At 41.1% G+C, this 18140-nt stretch overlaps 2 protein-coding genes across 3 annotated transcripts in view; both read left to right on the forward strand.

Annotated features, from left to right (window-relative positions):
* The first annotated feature begins 1928 nt into the window (after positions 1-1928).
* Positions 1929-13555, forward strand: topbp1 (DNA topoisomerase II binding protein 1). Of its 2 annotated transcripts, none has more exons than XM_073488813.1 (28): positions 1929-2132; positions 2587-2680; positions 2776-2910; positions 3012-3155; positions 3523-3704; positions 3826-4019; positions 4280-4456; positions 4601-4767; positions 4887-5050; positions 5281-5525; positions 5598-5932; positions 6490-6662; positions 7090-7301; positions 7416-7732; positions 7815-8009; positions 8178-8293; positions 8437-8560; positions 9603-9746; positions 9902-9998; positions 10092-10290; positions 10507-10736; positions 11217-11359; positions 11477-11573; positions 11949-12112; positions 12368-12496; positions 12602-12691; positions 13028-13189; positions 13324-13555. In XM_073488813.1, the coding sequence occupies exons 2-28, from the start codon at positions 2594-2596 to the stop codon at positions 13450-13452; spliced, it is 4551 nt and encodes a 1516-aa protein (XP_073344914.1). In that variant the 5' UTR covers positions 1929-2132; positions 2587-2593; the 3' UTR covers positions 13453-13555. The 2 variants fall into 2 exon arrangements, with proteins under 2 accessions (XP_073344914.1, XP_073344915.1); XM_073488814.1 differs by having other exon boundaries at positions 7815-8000.
* Positions 13556-16614: 3059 nt separating this feature from the next.
* The window catches only part of tmem108 (transmembrane protein 108), a 49279-nt gene continuing 47753 nt past the window's right edge, over positions 16615-18140 (forward strand). Inside the window, exon 1 of the mRNA XM_073488779.1 lies at positions 16615-17041. The gene's annotated coding sequence lies outside the window, so the exon portion shown is untranslated. The remainder of the gene's footprint in view (positions 17042-18140) is intronic.

The raw sequence follows: 18140 nt of genomic DNA on the forward strand, positions 1-18140 counted from the left end.
AACTTACTGTACAAAATATCACTCATCATTACTCAACTATCAAGATGATGCACCAGTGTCATCAGTCAGTATGTACCTATATGATTTATACATAAAGTCTCTATATATAAATGTTATAATTAAATATGAAAATGGGAAAATAATGAGCCTACTGATAATTTTAATTACAAATAGTGCAACAATAACAATCATTTGTATCAATAACTATCAATGAATATTTATTGGAGTGTTTGGATCTTTTCCTGTGGTCCTTAAAACAATCAATAATGTAATAATTTCGTGAAAATGTAAGAAAAAATATATTAAAAACAAATGAAATATACGGAAGCCCTAAAGGGCCATGCATTCATACATTTTATTTCCTCTGTTTTCCCGTGATAACGAGTTAATTTCATTTGTTTTCTCAAGATCTCGAGTTATTATCTCGAAATAACAACTGCTGTTTTCCCGAGATAACGGGAAAATTTTCTCGAGATAACGAAACTTTGTTTTCCCGAGATAACGATATAATTAATTTGAGATCTCGAGATAACGAAACTTTGTTTTCCCGAGATAACGATATAATTAATTTGAGATCTCGAGATAATGACTGTGATATGATAGCCCTGAGATTATGAAGACGCCCGATTGAAAAGATATGCTCCTGCTCCTCTGACACTGGTACACTAAATGATGTTTCCTGCAATGATTTAATATACTACACTATCGTTTTGTTTTCTCAAAATCTCGAATTAATTATATCGTTATCTCGGGAAAACAAAGTTTCGTTATCTCAAGATCTCGAGAAAATTATCCCGTTATCTCGGGAAAACGGCAGTTGTTATTTCGAGATAATAACTCGAGATCTCGAGAAAACAAATGAAATTAACTCATCATCACGGGAAAACGGAGGAAATAAAATGTATGAATGAATGGCCCTTTAGGGCTTCCGTATATATCAGCCTGCGCCAGGCCTTGATTGAAAAGATATGTGACGCAGTGATCGATATGCTCCTGTTCCTCTGACATTGCTACACTGAATGATTTTTCCTGCAATGATTTAATATAATACACTAACGTTTTGTTTTCTCAAGATCTAAAATTAATTATATCGTTATCTCGGGAAAACAAAGTTTCGTTATCTCGAGATCTCGAGAAAATTATCCGGTTATCTCGGGAAAACAGCAGTTGTTATTTCGAGATAATAAATCGAGATCTCAAGAAAACAAATGAAATTAACTCGTTATCACGGGAAAACGGAGGAAATAAAATGTATGAATGCATGGCCCTTTAGGGCTTCCGTAGATGTATTGACAAGTGGATAATACTTTTTTCACATATGTGGTAGTACTCCCCAAGACCTGTAAACACACTTTAATGTGGAAAAATAGTGGAGTTACCCTTTAAATTCTTAAAAACAAATGAAAAACAAATAAAGTTGTATAATATTACTGTAGTATCTGTCAAAAGTAGTACATTATCAGTTTTCATAAACAATGACACACCTGAAAAAGTTTATTTCATTACTGGTCAAGGGATGACATTATTGGCTTTTTATTACATTTTCGATTAAATAATGCTTGTTTCTCTTACCTACCTTTGTTGCTATAACCAGTGATGAAATGTAACTAGGTATATTTACTCAAGTACTATACTAAGTATATTTTGAGGTACTCAACACACCTAACTGGGATAAATGCAATATAAAGATGAATTTATCCTAAATATAAATTAAACCGAGATGATTTTATAACTGTTTTGATATGTTCAGCTTTTATTATTCTTCTTAGATTTGAAACTCATATATTACTTCAGTCCTGGTGTATTTTTTCAGTATCACTCATTCGTTGAATATTAAGTTTCTGCGGACCTTTTCAACAGTCGAATCCGACTCAACACGGTCGAATTAGTAGGTAACACAGGAAGTTGCGCCATTGGCGCGAATAACAACAACAAGCAGATACTCCGATAGATCTAATTCCGCAAAACTATTATTAAATTATTATAAAATGTATATTAATGTCTCCAAAGCTGTGGAGACTAGTATTATAATGTGAATGCTAATGGTCTTTGACGCATTTTTAACGTAAACTTTGTATCGATGTTGTTTGTTTGAATGTTAGCTAACCGGTTGCACAGTTCTTTTAAGTAAGGTGAGTTAGCACAGGCTCTGCCTAAAAGTGACATAAAGTGTAATATTCTGTGGAGTTTCTTATTGACAAACCATAGTAACGTTGAGGTACTTTCACATGACTAGTTACAGTTCATATTGATTATTGTCAGAGTATAGACACTGCCTCTTTATTTGTTTGACAGTCTATCAAGAGGAGGTAAGTAACGTTAGCCATCAGTTTAGCTAGCATTAACGTGAATGACTATGTTGAATTTACCAATAGGCTTATACTAAATACATTTTACGTTGTACCAATCTATAACCGGTTTGGTATTTTCTTGATAAAATGTCAAACGCAGCTTTTTAAAGAGACGTCTAGTCACGTCACAGCATATCTTCTGGTCATTGTTGTCAAGTCAGAGGCTACTGCTAAGGCAAGCTAATGACATTGTCACAAACGTCAAGTCTTTTCACTGCTTCTTATTCACTTATAGGTTGACCATGTCTAAAGGAGAAGGTGCGGGCTTCATTGTGAAGTTTGTGGAAAGTAAAGGACAAAGAACAGAGCATGCAGTCAAAGCTTATGAGGTAAACTCTATCATCCGGCTCAAACTTTAAATGATGATTTAATTTTGTGCTTTTGTTGGCAGTGATGATGCAATGCTTGTCTCATGTCTACACAGGCCGTTTTGGAGCTGCAGTCTGAAAAGTACTTGAAAACCATCGATGAAGATGCTGTCTTACAGATGGACCAGAAGGACAAGTCTCTGTTTGTCTTCAGCAGCTTCACCACCCCAGCTTTTCTGCACTGCAAAAATGTCTGATTCAGTATTTAATTAATCCAAACCTTGATCCTTAATGTCAAAAGAATTGGTAAAATGCTTTCATGGAGAGTAACACTTTATTATTTATCATGTAGCTTGGTTGCAGAGTGGTGAGTCCACTGGTGGTGTTGTTCTGCCTGCAGCAGCAGCATTGTGTCCCCAAAGCAGAGAAGCCCGTCTATAACATGGCCATGGCTGACATCACGATTTCCTGCACGAGCCTGGATAAAGCAACACGGGTAAGCTCAATGCATCTGTTACTTTGCAGTTGCTGCTCTTTTTAAATCTTCAGTCTAATAGATGTTAAATACATCAGAGAGATGGAGGATAAAATAGGAATTTTGTTTTGCAGATTCAAATCAAGGACAGGAAATCTCTTCACTCCCTTTTTAAAGTGCTGTCAGGCATGGTGCTAATGTGATGCTATATTAGGTGCCTGTCTCAGCTGTATCTTGTGATAAGAACATATATAATAATATTACAAAGTTTTAGAGAAAACCCAGAATAGACAGGTTAGGGAATAGGAAATCACAAATGATGACATGATGATGATGACGACCTGTTTTTCAGCATGCGCATAAACTTATCAGTGTGTGTCTTTCACAGACAGATGTGATGGATCTGGTGCAACTCATGGGTGGACGGGTCTATCTTGACTTAAATGTATCTGTCACACACCTGATAGCAGGAGAGGTGGGCAGCAAGAAATACCTGGTAGCTGCCAGCTTGGGTAAACCCATCCTTCTGCCATCATGGGTCAAAGCCTGCTGGGAGAAATCTCAGGACAGGTTTGTATTGTTATTTCTGTTCTAATACCCACTGTAGAATGATATCTACTGGTGTTTGTGATGTTTTCTTGGCTACATTAACTCTTTTGTGCACTTTTTATAAAAACCCTGCCTCCTTCAGTCTTTTCAGGCACACAGATCTACCCATTGAGGACTATGTGTGCCCTGTGCTGCGTGGCTGTACTGTTTGTGTGACGGGCCTCTCTAGCACAGAGCGTAAAGAGGTGCAGCGGCTCTGTGAGCAGCATGGAGCAAACTACACCGGTCAGCTCAAAATGAACGAGTGCACGCACCTCATCGTTAGTGAGCCAACAGGCAAGTCGCCAGCAGTTTCTGCACACTGGCCAATTTGTATCAATTGAAAACTTCTGTGAGACATTAGATATCTTGTCATTTTATTTTGCATTATTAATATCTATTTAATTCTGTAAAACAGCTTTTGCTTAAGTCAAAAATGATTGAAAATACAAATAATTTATCACATAATTGGCAGATATTAACTTATTATCACACTATCTACAAAAGTCAAAATAATCATGGTTTCAGTGATTCTGAGTGATTGTATTTGGTTCCAGGTCAGAAGTACGAGTGTGCACGGAAGTGGAATGTGTATTGCGTGTCGCTGCACTGGCTGTTTGACAGCATAGAGAAGGGTTTTTGTCAAGACGAGAGCAGGTACATTGTGGAGCGCAACGCATCAAAGACCACTCGGCCGCACACTTCCACCCCGACTGGCACCAGCAAGAAGGAGGGTGAGCCACACACTCATTTGGCGCTGTTTGTTGTTTATTGTATTTAAAAATGTTACTTTTTCATCCTCATGGTGTGAAAAGGGTCAAGTGGTAGTCTGTAATATATTTTAATGAAGACTCCTGTTTTTTTTTTTCTAACTCCAGAGGGTCCATCTCTGTTGGGCTTGAGCCACATTTCTGTCAATGCCAGTATGACAATAAATGACACAGCCGTCACCAACGGCACCATCAGCCGCCTGGAAGCTCCAGACCCCATAGATAGTCTCGATCTCACTGTTTGCCCAGCTGATGATATACTGGATGGCTGTAAGGTAAGTAAAATAATATCCTGTTCATAAAGAGCAGACATGTTCTTGGTAATCTCTTGATTAGAATTGTGAAAGACAAATTTTAGGATTTTGTTTCACACGTGTTGTTAAATGTTTTGCAGCTGTATCTGTGCGGCCTGCCAGGGAAGAAACTGGAGAAGCTGCGGCGTCTTGTGAACGCTGCAGGAGGTCTGCGCTTCAACCAGCCCAGTGAGGAACTCACACATGTGGTCATGGGTGAGCTGGACCAGGACCTCAAGAACTTTCTCTCCAAAGCAACGCACAGGTCTGAGTGCAAAGATTATCTCTTCTTCGTCTTCTTTCTCTTCTCCCTCCTCTTCTTCTTCTACATAGTTTTTTTTGTCCTTATTAATCCTAATTTGTTTTGCAACATGATATGTAGTCTCAATATAGTAAAATAAACAGAACTCTACATGGAAGGTATGGTTGCAATTTAGCAGGTTTACAGTATTTAAAACCACTGAGATGATGTTATGTCTGTTTATTCCCTCCTAGACCCCATGTAGTAACAGTGCAGTGGCTGCTGGACAGTTTCAACAAAGGCAGTCAACTCCCAGAAGCAGCTTACCTCCACCCTGACTGTCTGCCTCCAGCTGCAGCTGCTGTGTCTGTACCTGCCCATCGTACTCCCACCTCTAGGCCCTCAGCTGGTCCCCCTGTGGCCAGCCCCAGCACTCCCAGGCATAAGAGAGCAGAGGAAGATCTTCTCTCACAGTATATGGATGATGACCCTACAGTAGGTAAGTATATGTTGTTGAAGGATTCACTGTTTTTATATATTGCAGGAAATCTTATTTCCTTTTATCCTGCAGTTGACGTGCCCCCACCAGCAGAGGATAACAGCAGGAGGTCCGTCAGTACAGCTGCAGAGCCTCAGCTTGATCCCTGGGTACCAAACCAGACCAGAGGACTGGAGCCAGAATCAACCCTGCAGGAGGCCAGCGAGGCTGGCCTGTTTTTTGGGAAATGTTTCCTTCTTGTGGGCTTCGACGCTGAAGCTGAGGCCCAGCTCTCTCTTCTGGTGACTGAAAACGGAGGCAGGGTGCTGATGGGCCGGACACGTGTTGTGGCAGACTACGCGGTGGTCCCACTGTTGGGCTGTTCAGTGGAGTCCACAGTGGACGAGGTGGTCACCGATACCTGGCTGGTAAGATCATAATGATACTGTTTGGAGGACGAGGAGGGTGTGGTGATGTTGGGGATTTCAATGCGATCTGTTTGTAAACTAGTCGAAGAAAGGGGCACATTTATGTTTAATTAATCATCCTTTATATCTTTGTGTTGCTTGTCTCATTTTTGAGGCAACGGCCACAATCTTTCAGCCAAAAACAATTAGTCAAAGAAGCTCAACCACAAATTGTGATAATTAAGTGTTTAGGTCAATTTTCAAGCAAAAATGTCAAACAATATCTGGTTCCAGTAGCTCATATATGAGGATTCTCTGTTCAATTTCTTGTTAAACTGAAGTGACATCTTGATATAACAAAACAAGGAATTTGAAGATGGCATCTTTGGCTTTGGGAACTTGTGATTTTTACATATTTAAACAATCAGTTAATCGAGAAACGGTCAGATCAATTGATAATGAAAAATAATAATGTTTGATAATTGATTCACGATTAAACTTTTACTGGTTCCAGCTTTTTTTTTTCTTAATTTTATATATATTATATATATATATTTTTCCTCTCTTCCTCTGTTCAGGCCATGTGTGTGGAGAAGGAGTGTGTTCTCCAGCTGTCCTCCAACCCTCTGTTCACCCCTGTTCCTGTGATGGACGGACGTTTTCCTCTGAAAGACTGTGTCCTCTCTGTCAGCCAGTTCACCGGAGCAGAGAGGGAGTCTTTGGTGGAGCTGGCCAAGCACCTTGGAGCCAAGTATGGTTACATTTCAGTCTGATCACACATGCTGGTTTATTTTTAAGCTACATGGCACAAACTTTAACAGCTGCAGATGTGTTAAAGAAGTGTCAAAGAATCAAGTAGTTAGTCTACAGTTATTCTTTTATATTTTCATTAATTATTTGGGTACTTAAATTAAATGTTTATTGTTTTACTTTGCTGTTTTTTTTTAGAGTTCTATTATTTTAGTTTCATGTGCTCTATAATAAAATAATGAATCTGAAGGTATAACTTTCTCTATACTATTAAAATGTAGTACATTACTTGCAGTTTCAGGTATATGATCATAAATGTGCATATGTACTGACTTTGTACATTTTTCTAGCTGTAGGAGCAGCTGGGCTGTGGGGTGTTACCACTGCCTGTTCTCCTCTTCATCTCCTCTCCTCTCTTTCTCCTGCAGTGTCCAGGATTACTTTGTCCGCCTGGCCAACCAGAAGAAGGGCATGCTGGCCAGCACTCATCTGGTGCTGCAGAGCCCCGAAGGCACAAAGTACCAGGCAGCAAAGAAATGGGGGCTCCCAGCTGTCACCATGAAATGGATACTGGAGTCTGCTCGGACTGGCCAGAGGGCAGAGGAGGAGCGTTTTCTGGTTGACCTGCCGCCATCACCAGGTTCGAAAAATGTCTTGATTTCAAATATATAATTTGGTTGTATAGGTTATTGGGTGTGATTCTGCATTGTCGTTGTTTCCGGCGCTACAACAATGACTTTATTTTCTTCTACAGAGAGGGATGATGAGAGTTTTGTCGGTGGTTCCCAGAAGCCCATCATGCCCCCGCCAGCATGTCCATCTCCACGGATCCCTTTGCTGGGTCCGCAGGGCGGTAAGGCCGTTACCCCGCTGGATTTAGGTCGCTTCCGGAGCAAAGTGTTTCATTCCGTGTTGGACGAGATGAAGCCTAAAGAGGACGTCTGCACCCCCAAACAAAACCAGGAGGGCAGCAGAAGGAACCCCCTTCAGAAGGAGCCCTCGCTGCAACTGGATACTCCCTCTCGCTTCCTCAGCAGAGACCAGCTTTTCAGGCCGTCTTTCAATGTTAAGGTTGGGACCCACTGAACAGCAACAAAATGTATTGTTAGAATTTTGCCTTGTTGTAAATACATGGACTGTTCCTTTTGTTAAGGATGCGCTAGGAGAGTTGGAGACTCCAGGGGGAAAATCCAAACCAGGAGAGAGGATGGGGACGCCACTGACTGATGTCATCCACAGGAACCTGAAGGTGGCTCTGGCCAACAGCAGCCGAAATAACAACTCAGATATGCAAGCAATCTCTGCTAGCCCCCAGTTTACCAAAACGACCGAGACGGAGGTAAACAGAGTCAGTATCACTTAATTTGTCTAATAAAACATACAGGAGTCATGATGCTGATGGAGGATTTATTATTGATAAAGGAATCTTTACTGCCACTTAGTACAGGAGAACCTTACTTATAGTTCAGAGGGGTCTATAAACTGATTATATCTCTTGATATTCTTTGTTTGTAAGGTCTCAGAAAAAGAAGTCGGCCCTCTGGCTGGTGTCGTGATCTGTGTTGGAAAGAAGCTGAGCAAAATGCAAAGTGAACTCAACGCCATCGCTGCCTCACTCGGAGCTGACTTCAGGTATTCAACACATGTAATCTTTCTAATCTTTCTGTCCATACTGGCTGCGAAGAGTTCTCAAAGCAATTTCAGTGTTAGTGATGGAGGGGGAACAAAGAGTCCTCGAATGAATGACAATGTCTTTATTAACTTATCATCTTTAGGTGGGCTTGTGACGATACAGTGACGCACTACATCTACCAGGGCCGTGTGGGGGACAACACCAAGGAATACAGAGGAGTGAAGGAGCGAGGGCTGCATGTGGTCTCCCAGTACTGGCTGCAGGCGGTACGTTTTCTAAGTAGCAAATATTAATCGAACTTGTGCTCTAATTTACTTCTCAACTTGTTTTTACTCTTAAGTGCTCTGCAGAGGAAGATATTGACGGAAAAGTTAATACATTTTCACTCCTAAATGAATTGAGACTGGAAGAAGTGATTGTTTTCAGTACTGATTATTCAACCACTTATTTTATCAGTTAAATATTTAATCATTTAGTTGAGAAAATTGCGAAAACTCTTTTTTTCTGTCTGACTAACTTAAATCCCAAAATATTTAGGTTATAATTAAACAAAACAGAGAAAAGCAGCAAAAAACTCACATTTGAGAGCCTGGAACCAAAATGTGTGTCATTTATGCTTGAAAAATTACTTACAAGTGTTTATCTGTTACCAAAATAGTGACTAATTTTCTGTCGGTCTGTTATTCAATGACTTGTTTCAGCTCTACACTGAATTAGTAGGTTGGTAGCTGGTCAATTATGTTATAAAAGTACTATTATCCTTTTTTCTCTGCTTCAGAAATATAGTTAACATCCTGTTAGGATGCTAATTACTCTGAGCTTGCATGATTGCAAATGATAAGATATTTACATATTTGTGCTAATACGTTAAATAAATAGGAGACGAAATGCAAGACTCATCTTGATAAAAGATTCGCCCGGCTCTTCTGAGCCATAATGGAGCTCTCACAACAATTAAGGCAAAATATTTAGTTGATATTTGTTATACAAGCTTGTAAAAAAAAATTGAAGTCTTCAAGAAGACACACGAAGTGAAATTAAGATGCACTTGATTTAATTTGGGATCTTATTTTCATGCTTTGTGCTGCCTGTTATCATTTCGTATTCACTTAGCACATTTCACCAGGGGAAATAATTATCATCCCATCAACAAAAGCCGAATATTTAATCAAAAACAGCTTTGATATGCTAATGTTGCAGACAGATGGGAGTTTCAGCTATGCTTCCCCTCAGAATCGTTTTATTCACTTAACTCTTGTGACACACAGAAGTTCATAGCTAACAAGTTACTCATGTTTTCTTGTGCAGTGTGCTGAGGAGCAGAGGCACGTCCCTGAGTCTCTTTACCCTTTCACCTACAACCCCAAGATGAGCCTAAACCTCAGCCAGGTGCCCAACTGCTCTCAGAGGTCTCCACCTTTAACACGAACCCAACGCAAAGACATCACAGAGGTGAGGAACGTCAAGGTGCTTCTAAATATGTAATTTGACCTTGTGTGGCTGCGTTCAAGATTCAGTGAAGCATGTTAACTTTCTCATAGGAATAATTAAACGTCATTAACTGCAGGAGTGTCTTATTTAATTATGTTTAATAATGTGTCCCTCAGTCTGAACACGTTGCCACAGAAGAAGCTACAATCTCACGTCGTGTAAGTGATGGAAGTACAGATCAAGAAGAGGTGCATAATGCTGCAGATAGAAGTGGTGAGTTTCTATTTCCAACTTTTGTTTAATTCCTAAAAAACATCTGCAGCTATTTTTTTTAAGTGATTGTTATTGATTATCTCTTGTGCGCAGATATTTCAGAGACTCTAGAAATGAGAGAGAACCTGCAGAGACAGCTCCAGGAGATCATGTCAGCCACTAAAATAACGACAGGAAGGCGTGCCTCAGTCAGACTCAGCAGGATGGGATCAGGAGGGGCCGACTCGGGCCCCCACACACCTGATGGCAGGGTCGGACGCACTGGGAACAGACGTACTCTGGAAGCTCTGAGGTGAGGAAACCATAGATGTTATGTGTCTCAACTCAAACTAGTAAAATTTACAGGACTGTTATTGTGCTATAAAACCAACACAGTGTATGTATTTTATGCATTTTAAGTGAAAATAAAACAAAACAACTAAAGTTCAAACAGTTCAAAGGGTAATGAAGCAAGTATCCACTCACTTCCTCATCAAAATAAATCTACCTGGATCCATCTTGATTTCAGGGTTTCAAGAGAAGCAGCTATGGACATCAACACAGAGCCGTCTCAGAGTGAACAGATAGTTTGGGATGACCCTACAGCGAGGGAGGAGAGGGCCAAGCTAGCTGATAACTTACAGTGGCCTGGAAGTCCCTCACAACACTCGGATTCACTCGCAGCGCCACCTCCTCCCACTGCAGAAAACGGCCCTCAGTTCAGGGACTCCATGACAGACTCTGAGCTGGTGGAGATGGGTAAGATAGGAGGCGGTTGCACCAACTGTTTGGAAGTCATGAACGTGAGATTTACACGATTAAATGAAAACAGGTGGCACACATAAACTGGTTCTTACAGTTGTGATTAAAGATGTTCACCTAGTAACTGCCAGGTGTCATTGTTACCTAGCTAACGACAAAAGTAATGTCAGCTTGCCTACATATACCTGTTTGGATTGAAGAGTAAATCAGACAATTCACAAAAATAATACAGTAGACCTGAAATTCTAATATGTTTCACCAGTAATTTCAGATGAAATGGCAAAAATCATGTTAGGCTATTGTAATCAGATATTTCCAATATTAATTCCTCCAAATCAAAATATAATATATATATATATATATATATATATATATATATATATATATATATATATATATATATATATATATATATATATATATATATAAATAATTTTGAACTATTAACTTGACTTTAATCACTGTATCCTCTCCCAGCTGCTTGTGATGTCATCGACCAGCACATGCGCCAGAAAGTCAAAACGCCTCCAACAAAGCAGCGAGAAAATGACCTCCTCACTCCTGAAGCCCCCAGCATCGCCTTCCCTCTCGCAAACCCCCCGGTAGCACCAGAGCCTCAGGTAAAGTGTACATTATCGAGACGTCTAAAAACACCTCTATACACGGACTGTAATGTGCAGCCTGTATCGTCTCTTTAAACAAGCTCCCGGTGCTAAAAGGTTCTTTCTTTCTCTCAGGAGGAGTGCGAGGAAGCAAAGCAGCCACCCAGATTTCAGCTGTCCTCCCTCAGCCCGCAGGAACGCATTGATTACAGTCACCTCATAGAGGAGCTCGGTGAGTCTTCCTCCTAATTAGGGCTCTAACAGTGTTTCATCATTCTGCGGTATAAAAAGAGAACACATCACAGGCCTGAAGTCAGAGCAGCTAATCCCTCATGACTAAAAGGGAGGATATGCCTCCAGGGTCTCAGTATTTCCTCCTGCAGATACTTCCTCTGATAAAAACGTTGTGAGCTCAGGATCCTCAAATAAACCACCGCCAGTAAACCAAGTATTTAAACTTTAAGCTGGTATATTTAACCAAAGCAGCATTTACAAAGACAAACATTAAGAATAACTGGACAGATGATCACATATGATTAAATTCTTTCTGCAAGTAAAACATATCTTTATAGTTCTTCATTTCCTTTCCGTCTACTCCTGTTTGTAGGTGGTGTAGTCCTGGACAAGCAATCTTTCGACCCCAGCTGCTCCCACATCATCGTCGGGACTCCTCTGCGTAATGAAAAGTACTTGGCAGCGATGGCGGCCGGCAAATGGATCCTGCACCGCTCGTACCTGGAGGCCTGCCGCTCTGTGGGTTGCTTCATCCAGGTCAGGATCTGAAGATTAAACACTGTTTGCAGTGGTTCTGTGCACCCTGCAATTACCGTATTGCTATGTAATGCTATAAGACAGTTAGTTTAATTGGTAGCTTGTCAGCTATTGTCCCGTTGCCCTGTATTCTAACCATTTTGATGAGCCGTGTGCATTTAAAAATACAGTTTATGACAGTTTTGTTAAATTGTTAAAGTTACATTTTTTTATGCTAAGAACACTTTCACATCTCTGTGTTTGTTTGTGTTCCAGGAGGATGAGTATGAGTGGGGCAGTAGCTCCATTCTGGATGCGTTGCCCTCCATCACCTCCCAGCAGAGGAGACTGGCGTTAGCAGCCATGCGCTGGAGGAAAAGCCTGCAGGGACGCTCTGAGCACGGGGTACTTAAACACAGAGCCAACACAAGAGTCCTTATTACTGTCGTTTGTAGTGTTTTATCTGCTACTTGAATGTTAAAGAATACTTGGTATTCTTCTGTTTTTCAGGGAGCCTTCAGTGGATGGACAGTGATGCTGAACATCGACCAGAGCAGAGAATCAGGCTTCAGGCGGTTACTGCAGTCGGGCGGGGCGAAGGTTTCTACTTCCTGCTTTATTTGTCCTTTACTGATTACTGTTGCAGTTTTCAAATTAGGCAAACAGGAGAGAAAGTGTTTTTTAGACTGCTTCTTAAACAGTGTCCTGTCTAACAAACAAATTGCATATTGAAGAGCATTAGGTAAACACTTTGTTCACCGCACAGATGTGAAAATGTTATGGCTCTACACGCTGTTTTTGCTCCTGTCTTTATATTATCATGATATAGATAGAAAAGTGAGCCAAGCTGACTAGTTTCCCAGTTCCCCTCCCTCACCAATGAAACCTTGTCCTTTCTTTAAAGCCACAGTTCTTACCTGTAATTTCTCTCTCCAGGTCCTGCCGAGTCCCTCCCCGTCTTTCTACAAGGAGGCCACTCATCTGTTCGCAGACTTCACTCGGCTGAAGCCTGGAGACTTCAGAGTCGATGTATCGGTGGCTAGCAACCAAGGAGTCACATGCTTGAAACCAGAATACATCGCAGACTACCTCATGCAGGTCAGTAGATCAATACTTGATTGAATTACAACATTTTATATTATTTCTTTGTTGTGTTTATGTAAATATAACAGTGTTGCTTCAGTTAAACTTGTAGATTCAATTTCAAAGATGCACTTTTTTCTTCCCTCCAGGAGCCAACCCCACCCATCGAGCTGTACTACCTGAGCGAAGCTGCCTCTGAAGAGCCTCCAGGCACACCGTCACGTAAGCGTAAAGCAGCGGTTGACAACTCGAGGCTGAAAAAGACACGTCTGAACTGAAATATCACTACTCAATATTATCAATTAAATCCTCATGCCTGTGAAAATGTTTGTAAATAAGATGTTTTTTAATTCTTATAAATAAAATAAATGTAGCACCTGTTTTGTTTTGTCACTCTGGTGTTCCTCATTTCTGAGCACTGCAGTCGGCTGCTGCCCGAGGCTGTGATGGATGACTCAATGAAGGTCTGCAGAAAATGTTGAGTCACGTTTTGTAATTGGGTGCAATGAGATTATGTGACCTCTGGGGGGCAGTACATCTTCACTGTATGACTCGGGCCTGTGTTTCAAGTGATTTCTGAGCAACAGAATGAGAAATTAAGTTTCTAATTAGCTGATTTGTCCATTGAAAACCAACTATCAGGTATATTTAATAACTTTAATGTTTGGGAGCTTCTTAACGTGTCTTTAGCTGCTCTTTCCTTGTTAAAAGTGATCTCTTTTTGATTGTTTTTTTTTTTTTCTGAATTTGCATCTATAAGGAGGATGTTTTTACAGTTAGCAGCTCTTGAGTCTTTACCTTGGTAACAGGAAGTCAAAGATTCCAGTGAATGAAATAACTAATTAAAAACACTCAATACTAAATTACCCATGTGACTGCGGGCCACTTGTGTCGTGTTGATCTCTCTGTGCTGTAAACACCAGATTTTGTTTACCCGGTGTTGATTTAGGCCTTTGCTAGAGCATTGTGCTGTTTTATACCAGGGTGCCAGCTGAGTTAGATGCCCCTGTTCCCTCCCATATGGACAGATAAGTGGTTTAACCTCGTAATAGATGGACCAGCTGACAGATTCAGGCCTGAGCTGTTTGAGAGGTGTGGGGATTAAAGGAGAAAGAGCTGCACTGACAGAGGAACATGACTCAGGCTGTGGGGTCTGGGAAGAGGAACAGGAAGGAGTAGCTGTTTGCACCAAAAGAAGATGTAATGTTTGACTCCTCACCACCAACTGATCAGCCAAATATTCAGTCATAGAGTAAGGAAGTAAAACTGTCGGCATTCCTAAGAAAAATAAGTTTTGTCACTTTTCGACCCCTTAGATTTATTTTATGACTCCTTTAAGGAGTCCCAGCCCCCAGGTTAAGAACCACTGAGCTGTAGAGCTCCATCCTTAATTGATTAAAAGTCTTATTAAGTGGCATAATGGGTGTTTATGCATGGATTTAGTCATCAAAAAAAAAAAAGATTAAACTTATCTGGTTATGGAAGTCCACTGTAGCCTGCAGGATGCTGTGAAAGTAAAGTCATCCTACTCTCTAAAAATCCCAGACTATGACTCAGAGACTCTGTGATGCAGGAATGATGAGAGGTGTAGAAAGTACTCAAAAGTCAGGCTTACTTGAGTAAAAGTAAAGATATCGTGTTAAAAGATTACTTTGGGAAACATGAAAGTCACATACAACTAGTAATTGAGTAAAAGTATTAAAGTGTCTGAAACAAAGTATCAAAAATAATCAAAAAATGTTAAAGTATGCAATCTGCAAAGTAACTACTGCAGTAAAAAGTACGACATTTGCATCCAAAATGTAGTGAAGTGGAAGTATAAGTACAGTACAGTATCTCCTCACCCTCATGCTGATGTTTGGGAGAAGTTAATAGTCCACAAATTATTTGTGGAGCTTCACGGCAAAACAGCGCTGCAGTATTCTCCTGAGCAACTGAAGTAGATGGGGACTTGTTATAAAACGTAAAAACAACCAAAATAAAAAAACATAAAATGGCTCCATACAGCTCGACTGGTGTGATCCAAGTCTCCAGAAGCTCAGAGATCCTAAATTGATTTCAAAAGACAGTATTTGTATCCTCGGTGCTCGATTGAGTGTGTGCACCCACTTCAGATGGGTGCATGCTAACGCTTTTAGCTCAGCAGCTATAAACTGAAGATTTTGGCTTAAAAAACGTATTTTCAAAACAATTTGGATTCTTTGAGCTTCTGGAGTCTCAGATTATCCTGGACAAGCTGTATGGAGCCATTTTATGTTTTATCAGTTGTTTTTTCACGTTTTAAAACAAGTCCCCATCCACTTCTGTTGTTTAGGAGAACGCTGCAACGCTGTTTTGCTTCTCAGCTCCAGAAATGTTTTGTGGACTACGAAACTTCACCTGACTTAATATTGGGGTGATGAGGGTGAGTAGATAATGATGGAAATTTCACTTTGGTGTGAACTTGTCCTTTAAGTGCTGAACAAATGTATTCATTACATTCAATTACAGGGATTGAATACGCCCTCCACAATTAACACTATCTTCAGCTATGCTTATTCTAGGACTCATTATCATTATTATTATTATTATTATTATTATTATTATTATTATTATTAACTCGTTTGTTTTGTAAATTAAATTATACGATCAACATAAGATCCAATAATGTCCATTAATGTCTGTCTATTTCTTATTTTTGTCTTCGCAAGAGTTCAAAAATTCAAATCGATGAGGCCTAATGAAAATAAATGAATTGGAAAAAGGTGTAGGAGATAGCAGGGAATATTTTAGTGTTTCTCTTGACTGTTTATTCTGTGACATATCTGAAATCTTATTTTGTGTTTTGTGAATATTTCTGGTCCTCAAAAAATAATGCGACACATTTCATTTGACTTTTATTATATCCCAACATCCCTAACTAATTTTGAATAGTGTATATATTCAACTTGGAGTCCAATAATGTCTGTCTATTACTTATTTTTTTTGTCTTTGGAAAAACATTACATAGAATTGGCTGAATGAAAATAGATGAATTGGAAAAAAGGTGTAGGAGGTAGTTTAACTTAATTGACCAGCTATGTCAGATAGATGTTTTCCAGCTGCACCAACCTTTCTATCAAAACTGCTGCAGCTTTAATCTCAGTCAGGACACCATGAGAGAGATCAGACATGATGTACAGTGTGATCTACACTTGGCTTTAGTTGTTTTGGATGTTTTCGGTCAACAGGTGTCCCACTGAGGTGGGCTAATCTCCCACTTTGCTGTCTGGCAGGTGTCCAGAGCGTTCAGCTTCATCGTGGCTCCGTGTCGTCATCCCTCCCCCTCCTCCTCTCCTGTAAGGTAACTTAAAGCTTTTCCTGCCGGGACAGTGGATTTCAGCCTCGGAACAGGGAGGAAACTCTGCAGCAGCCCTCATTAAAATTCCCAGCCCGTACACTCGCCACGAAAAGCCTCGTTCAGTGGGTGGCACCGGCGTCCTGCGCGCCTCTTTAATTGCGCACCACGCAGCAGAGGAGCGGATCAGCGGATCACAGTTTCATCACCGGCACATCACGCTGCCCTGAGGCGGAGAGTCAGCTTCATGTCCCGCTATTTTCACGGCTGAGAGAGGACAGGGTGGGCGCAGAGTCCCCGAGGTCCGGCACGGCAAAGGGTGGCGCCCTACGCATCTCATCCAGCGCCTTGGACACGCTGTGCCGCCCCGCGACCCACAGCGACGCGGTCCGCTCCTGCAGTCCGCCGTGCGGCTCATGATTGTGACATTTCTCCGTGGGGACTGGCAACATGTGCGCCCGGATGGTGTGAAGTGTGACACAGCGGCTCTGGGGCTCCATTTCTTCTCGGATACGCCAAGTACCCGACGTTACGGCGCACCTTGTGTATAGGTGAGTCCATCAGTTTATTACTCCACTTCACATCAGACAGCTCAGCCTGTTCCTGCGCCTGTTTCACTGGCTGCTCCTCCAATACCTCTGCGTATTGATCATGTTGAGCAGGTTTCCAGGCAATCATGGGCAGCAGTGGCTGTCACACTGCAACATATCCCACTGTAGAGCATCACTTAAAGCATTGCTTGACACAGAAAGGTGATGACATCAAGTCAGGAAAATGCCTTCAGTAGAAGTTGAGCTGCTTCCTGGAAAAAAATCTCAATTTCATTCAAAACTAGGTAAGGAAAAATGGCATTTTTAGGGTGATGGGTTCCCCTCATCATGATCACTGGCTCTCTCTCTCTTGACAATCCTAAAAAAATTAAGGGTTAGGGTTAGGGTTAATAAAAGAAAGGAAGCATCATGTCCAATTAAGAAGAGTCTGTGTCTGAAGTGTTTTATTAGACGTCAGGTTCCCAGAGAGGTTAATGGTAAAGATCCCTCGCAGTGGCTGGCTCTAGTCCCAGTTTATTTACAGCAGTGGTTGGCGAGTTTACCTCCAAAAATACAAAGTTTAAAGTTTTTCAGGAGGGAGAGAGAGAGAGAGAGAGAGAGAGAGAGAGAGAGAGAGAGAGAGAGAGAGGCATCAATCTTTCAACTTGAAGATCTCACCCCAAAGTGCCCTTCAAGTGATTTATCTCTCTGGCAACATGGCAGCAACAAAGCAGATAATAGGTGAAACTCTCTTAAAACGCAAGACAAGCCGGCATCACCGAATACCCCATTGGAGTGTGGAGCTCCAGCTTTGTTTTCATGCACAGTGGGATCATATAGAGCACGGTTTAAAGTGCACTAATTGAACCTGCCGACCACTCTCTCCATTGTGGCAGGAATGTTTGGTTGCCTGTTCTCCACAGAAACCCCCGTTCCTTTGTTCTGGGGGACAATCCTCCAGTGCCATGTGTGTGCAGCGGTGGGGGGAGGGGGAGAGGGGTCAGCGGGGGTATTGACATCTGTAGCTGACAGCTTCCTCGGGGCGAGCTGACATGCTGTGATACCATGAATGGGTATTAGGGAGCATATGAGCAAAGCACTTAACACTAATGAGGACATT

The sequence above is a fragment of the Pagrus major genome, chromosome 19, assembly GCF_040436345.1.
Source record: "Pagrus major chromosome 19, Pma_NU_1.0".
NCBI lineage: Eukaryota > Metazoa > Chordata > Actinopteri > Spariformes > Sparidae > Pagrus > Pagrus major.

What these genes read in the sequence shown, in the direction of transcription:
- topbp1 (XM_073488813.1), top strand. Translation starts at nt 2,594, where the DNA reads ATGTCTAAAGGAGAAGGTGCGGGCTTCATTGTGAAGTTTGTGGAAAGT. An exon ending in TGGGAGAAATCTCAGGACAG is followed by an intron (nt 3,705 to 3,825) that starts GTTTGTATTGTT and finishes TGCCTCCTTCAG; the next exon opens with TCTTTTCAGGCACACAGATC. An exon ending in CGTACTCTGGAAGCTCTGAG is followed by an intron (nt 10,291 to 10,506) that starts GTGAGGAAACCA and finishes TCTTGATTTCAG; the next exon opens with GGTTTCAAGAGAAGCAGCTA.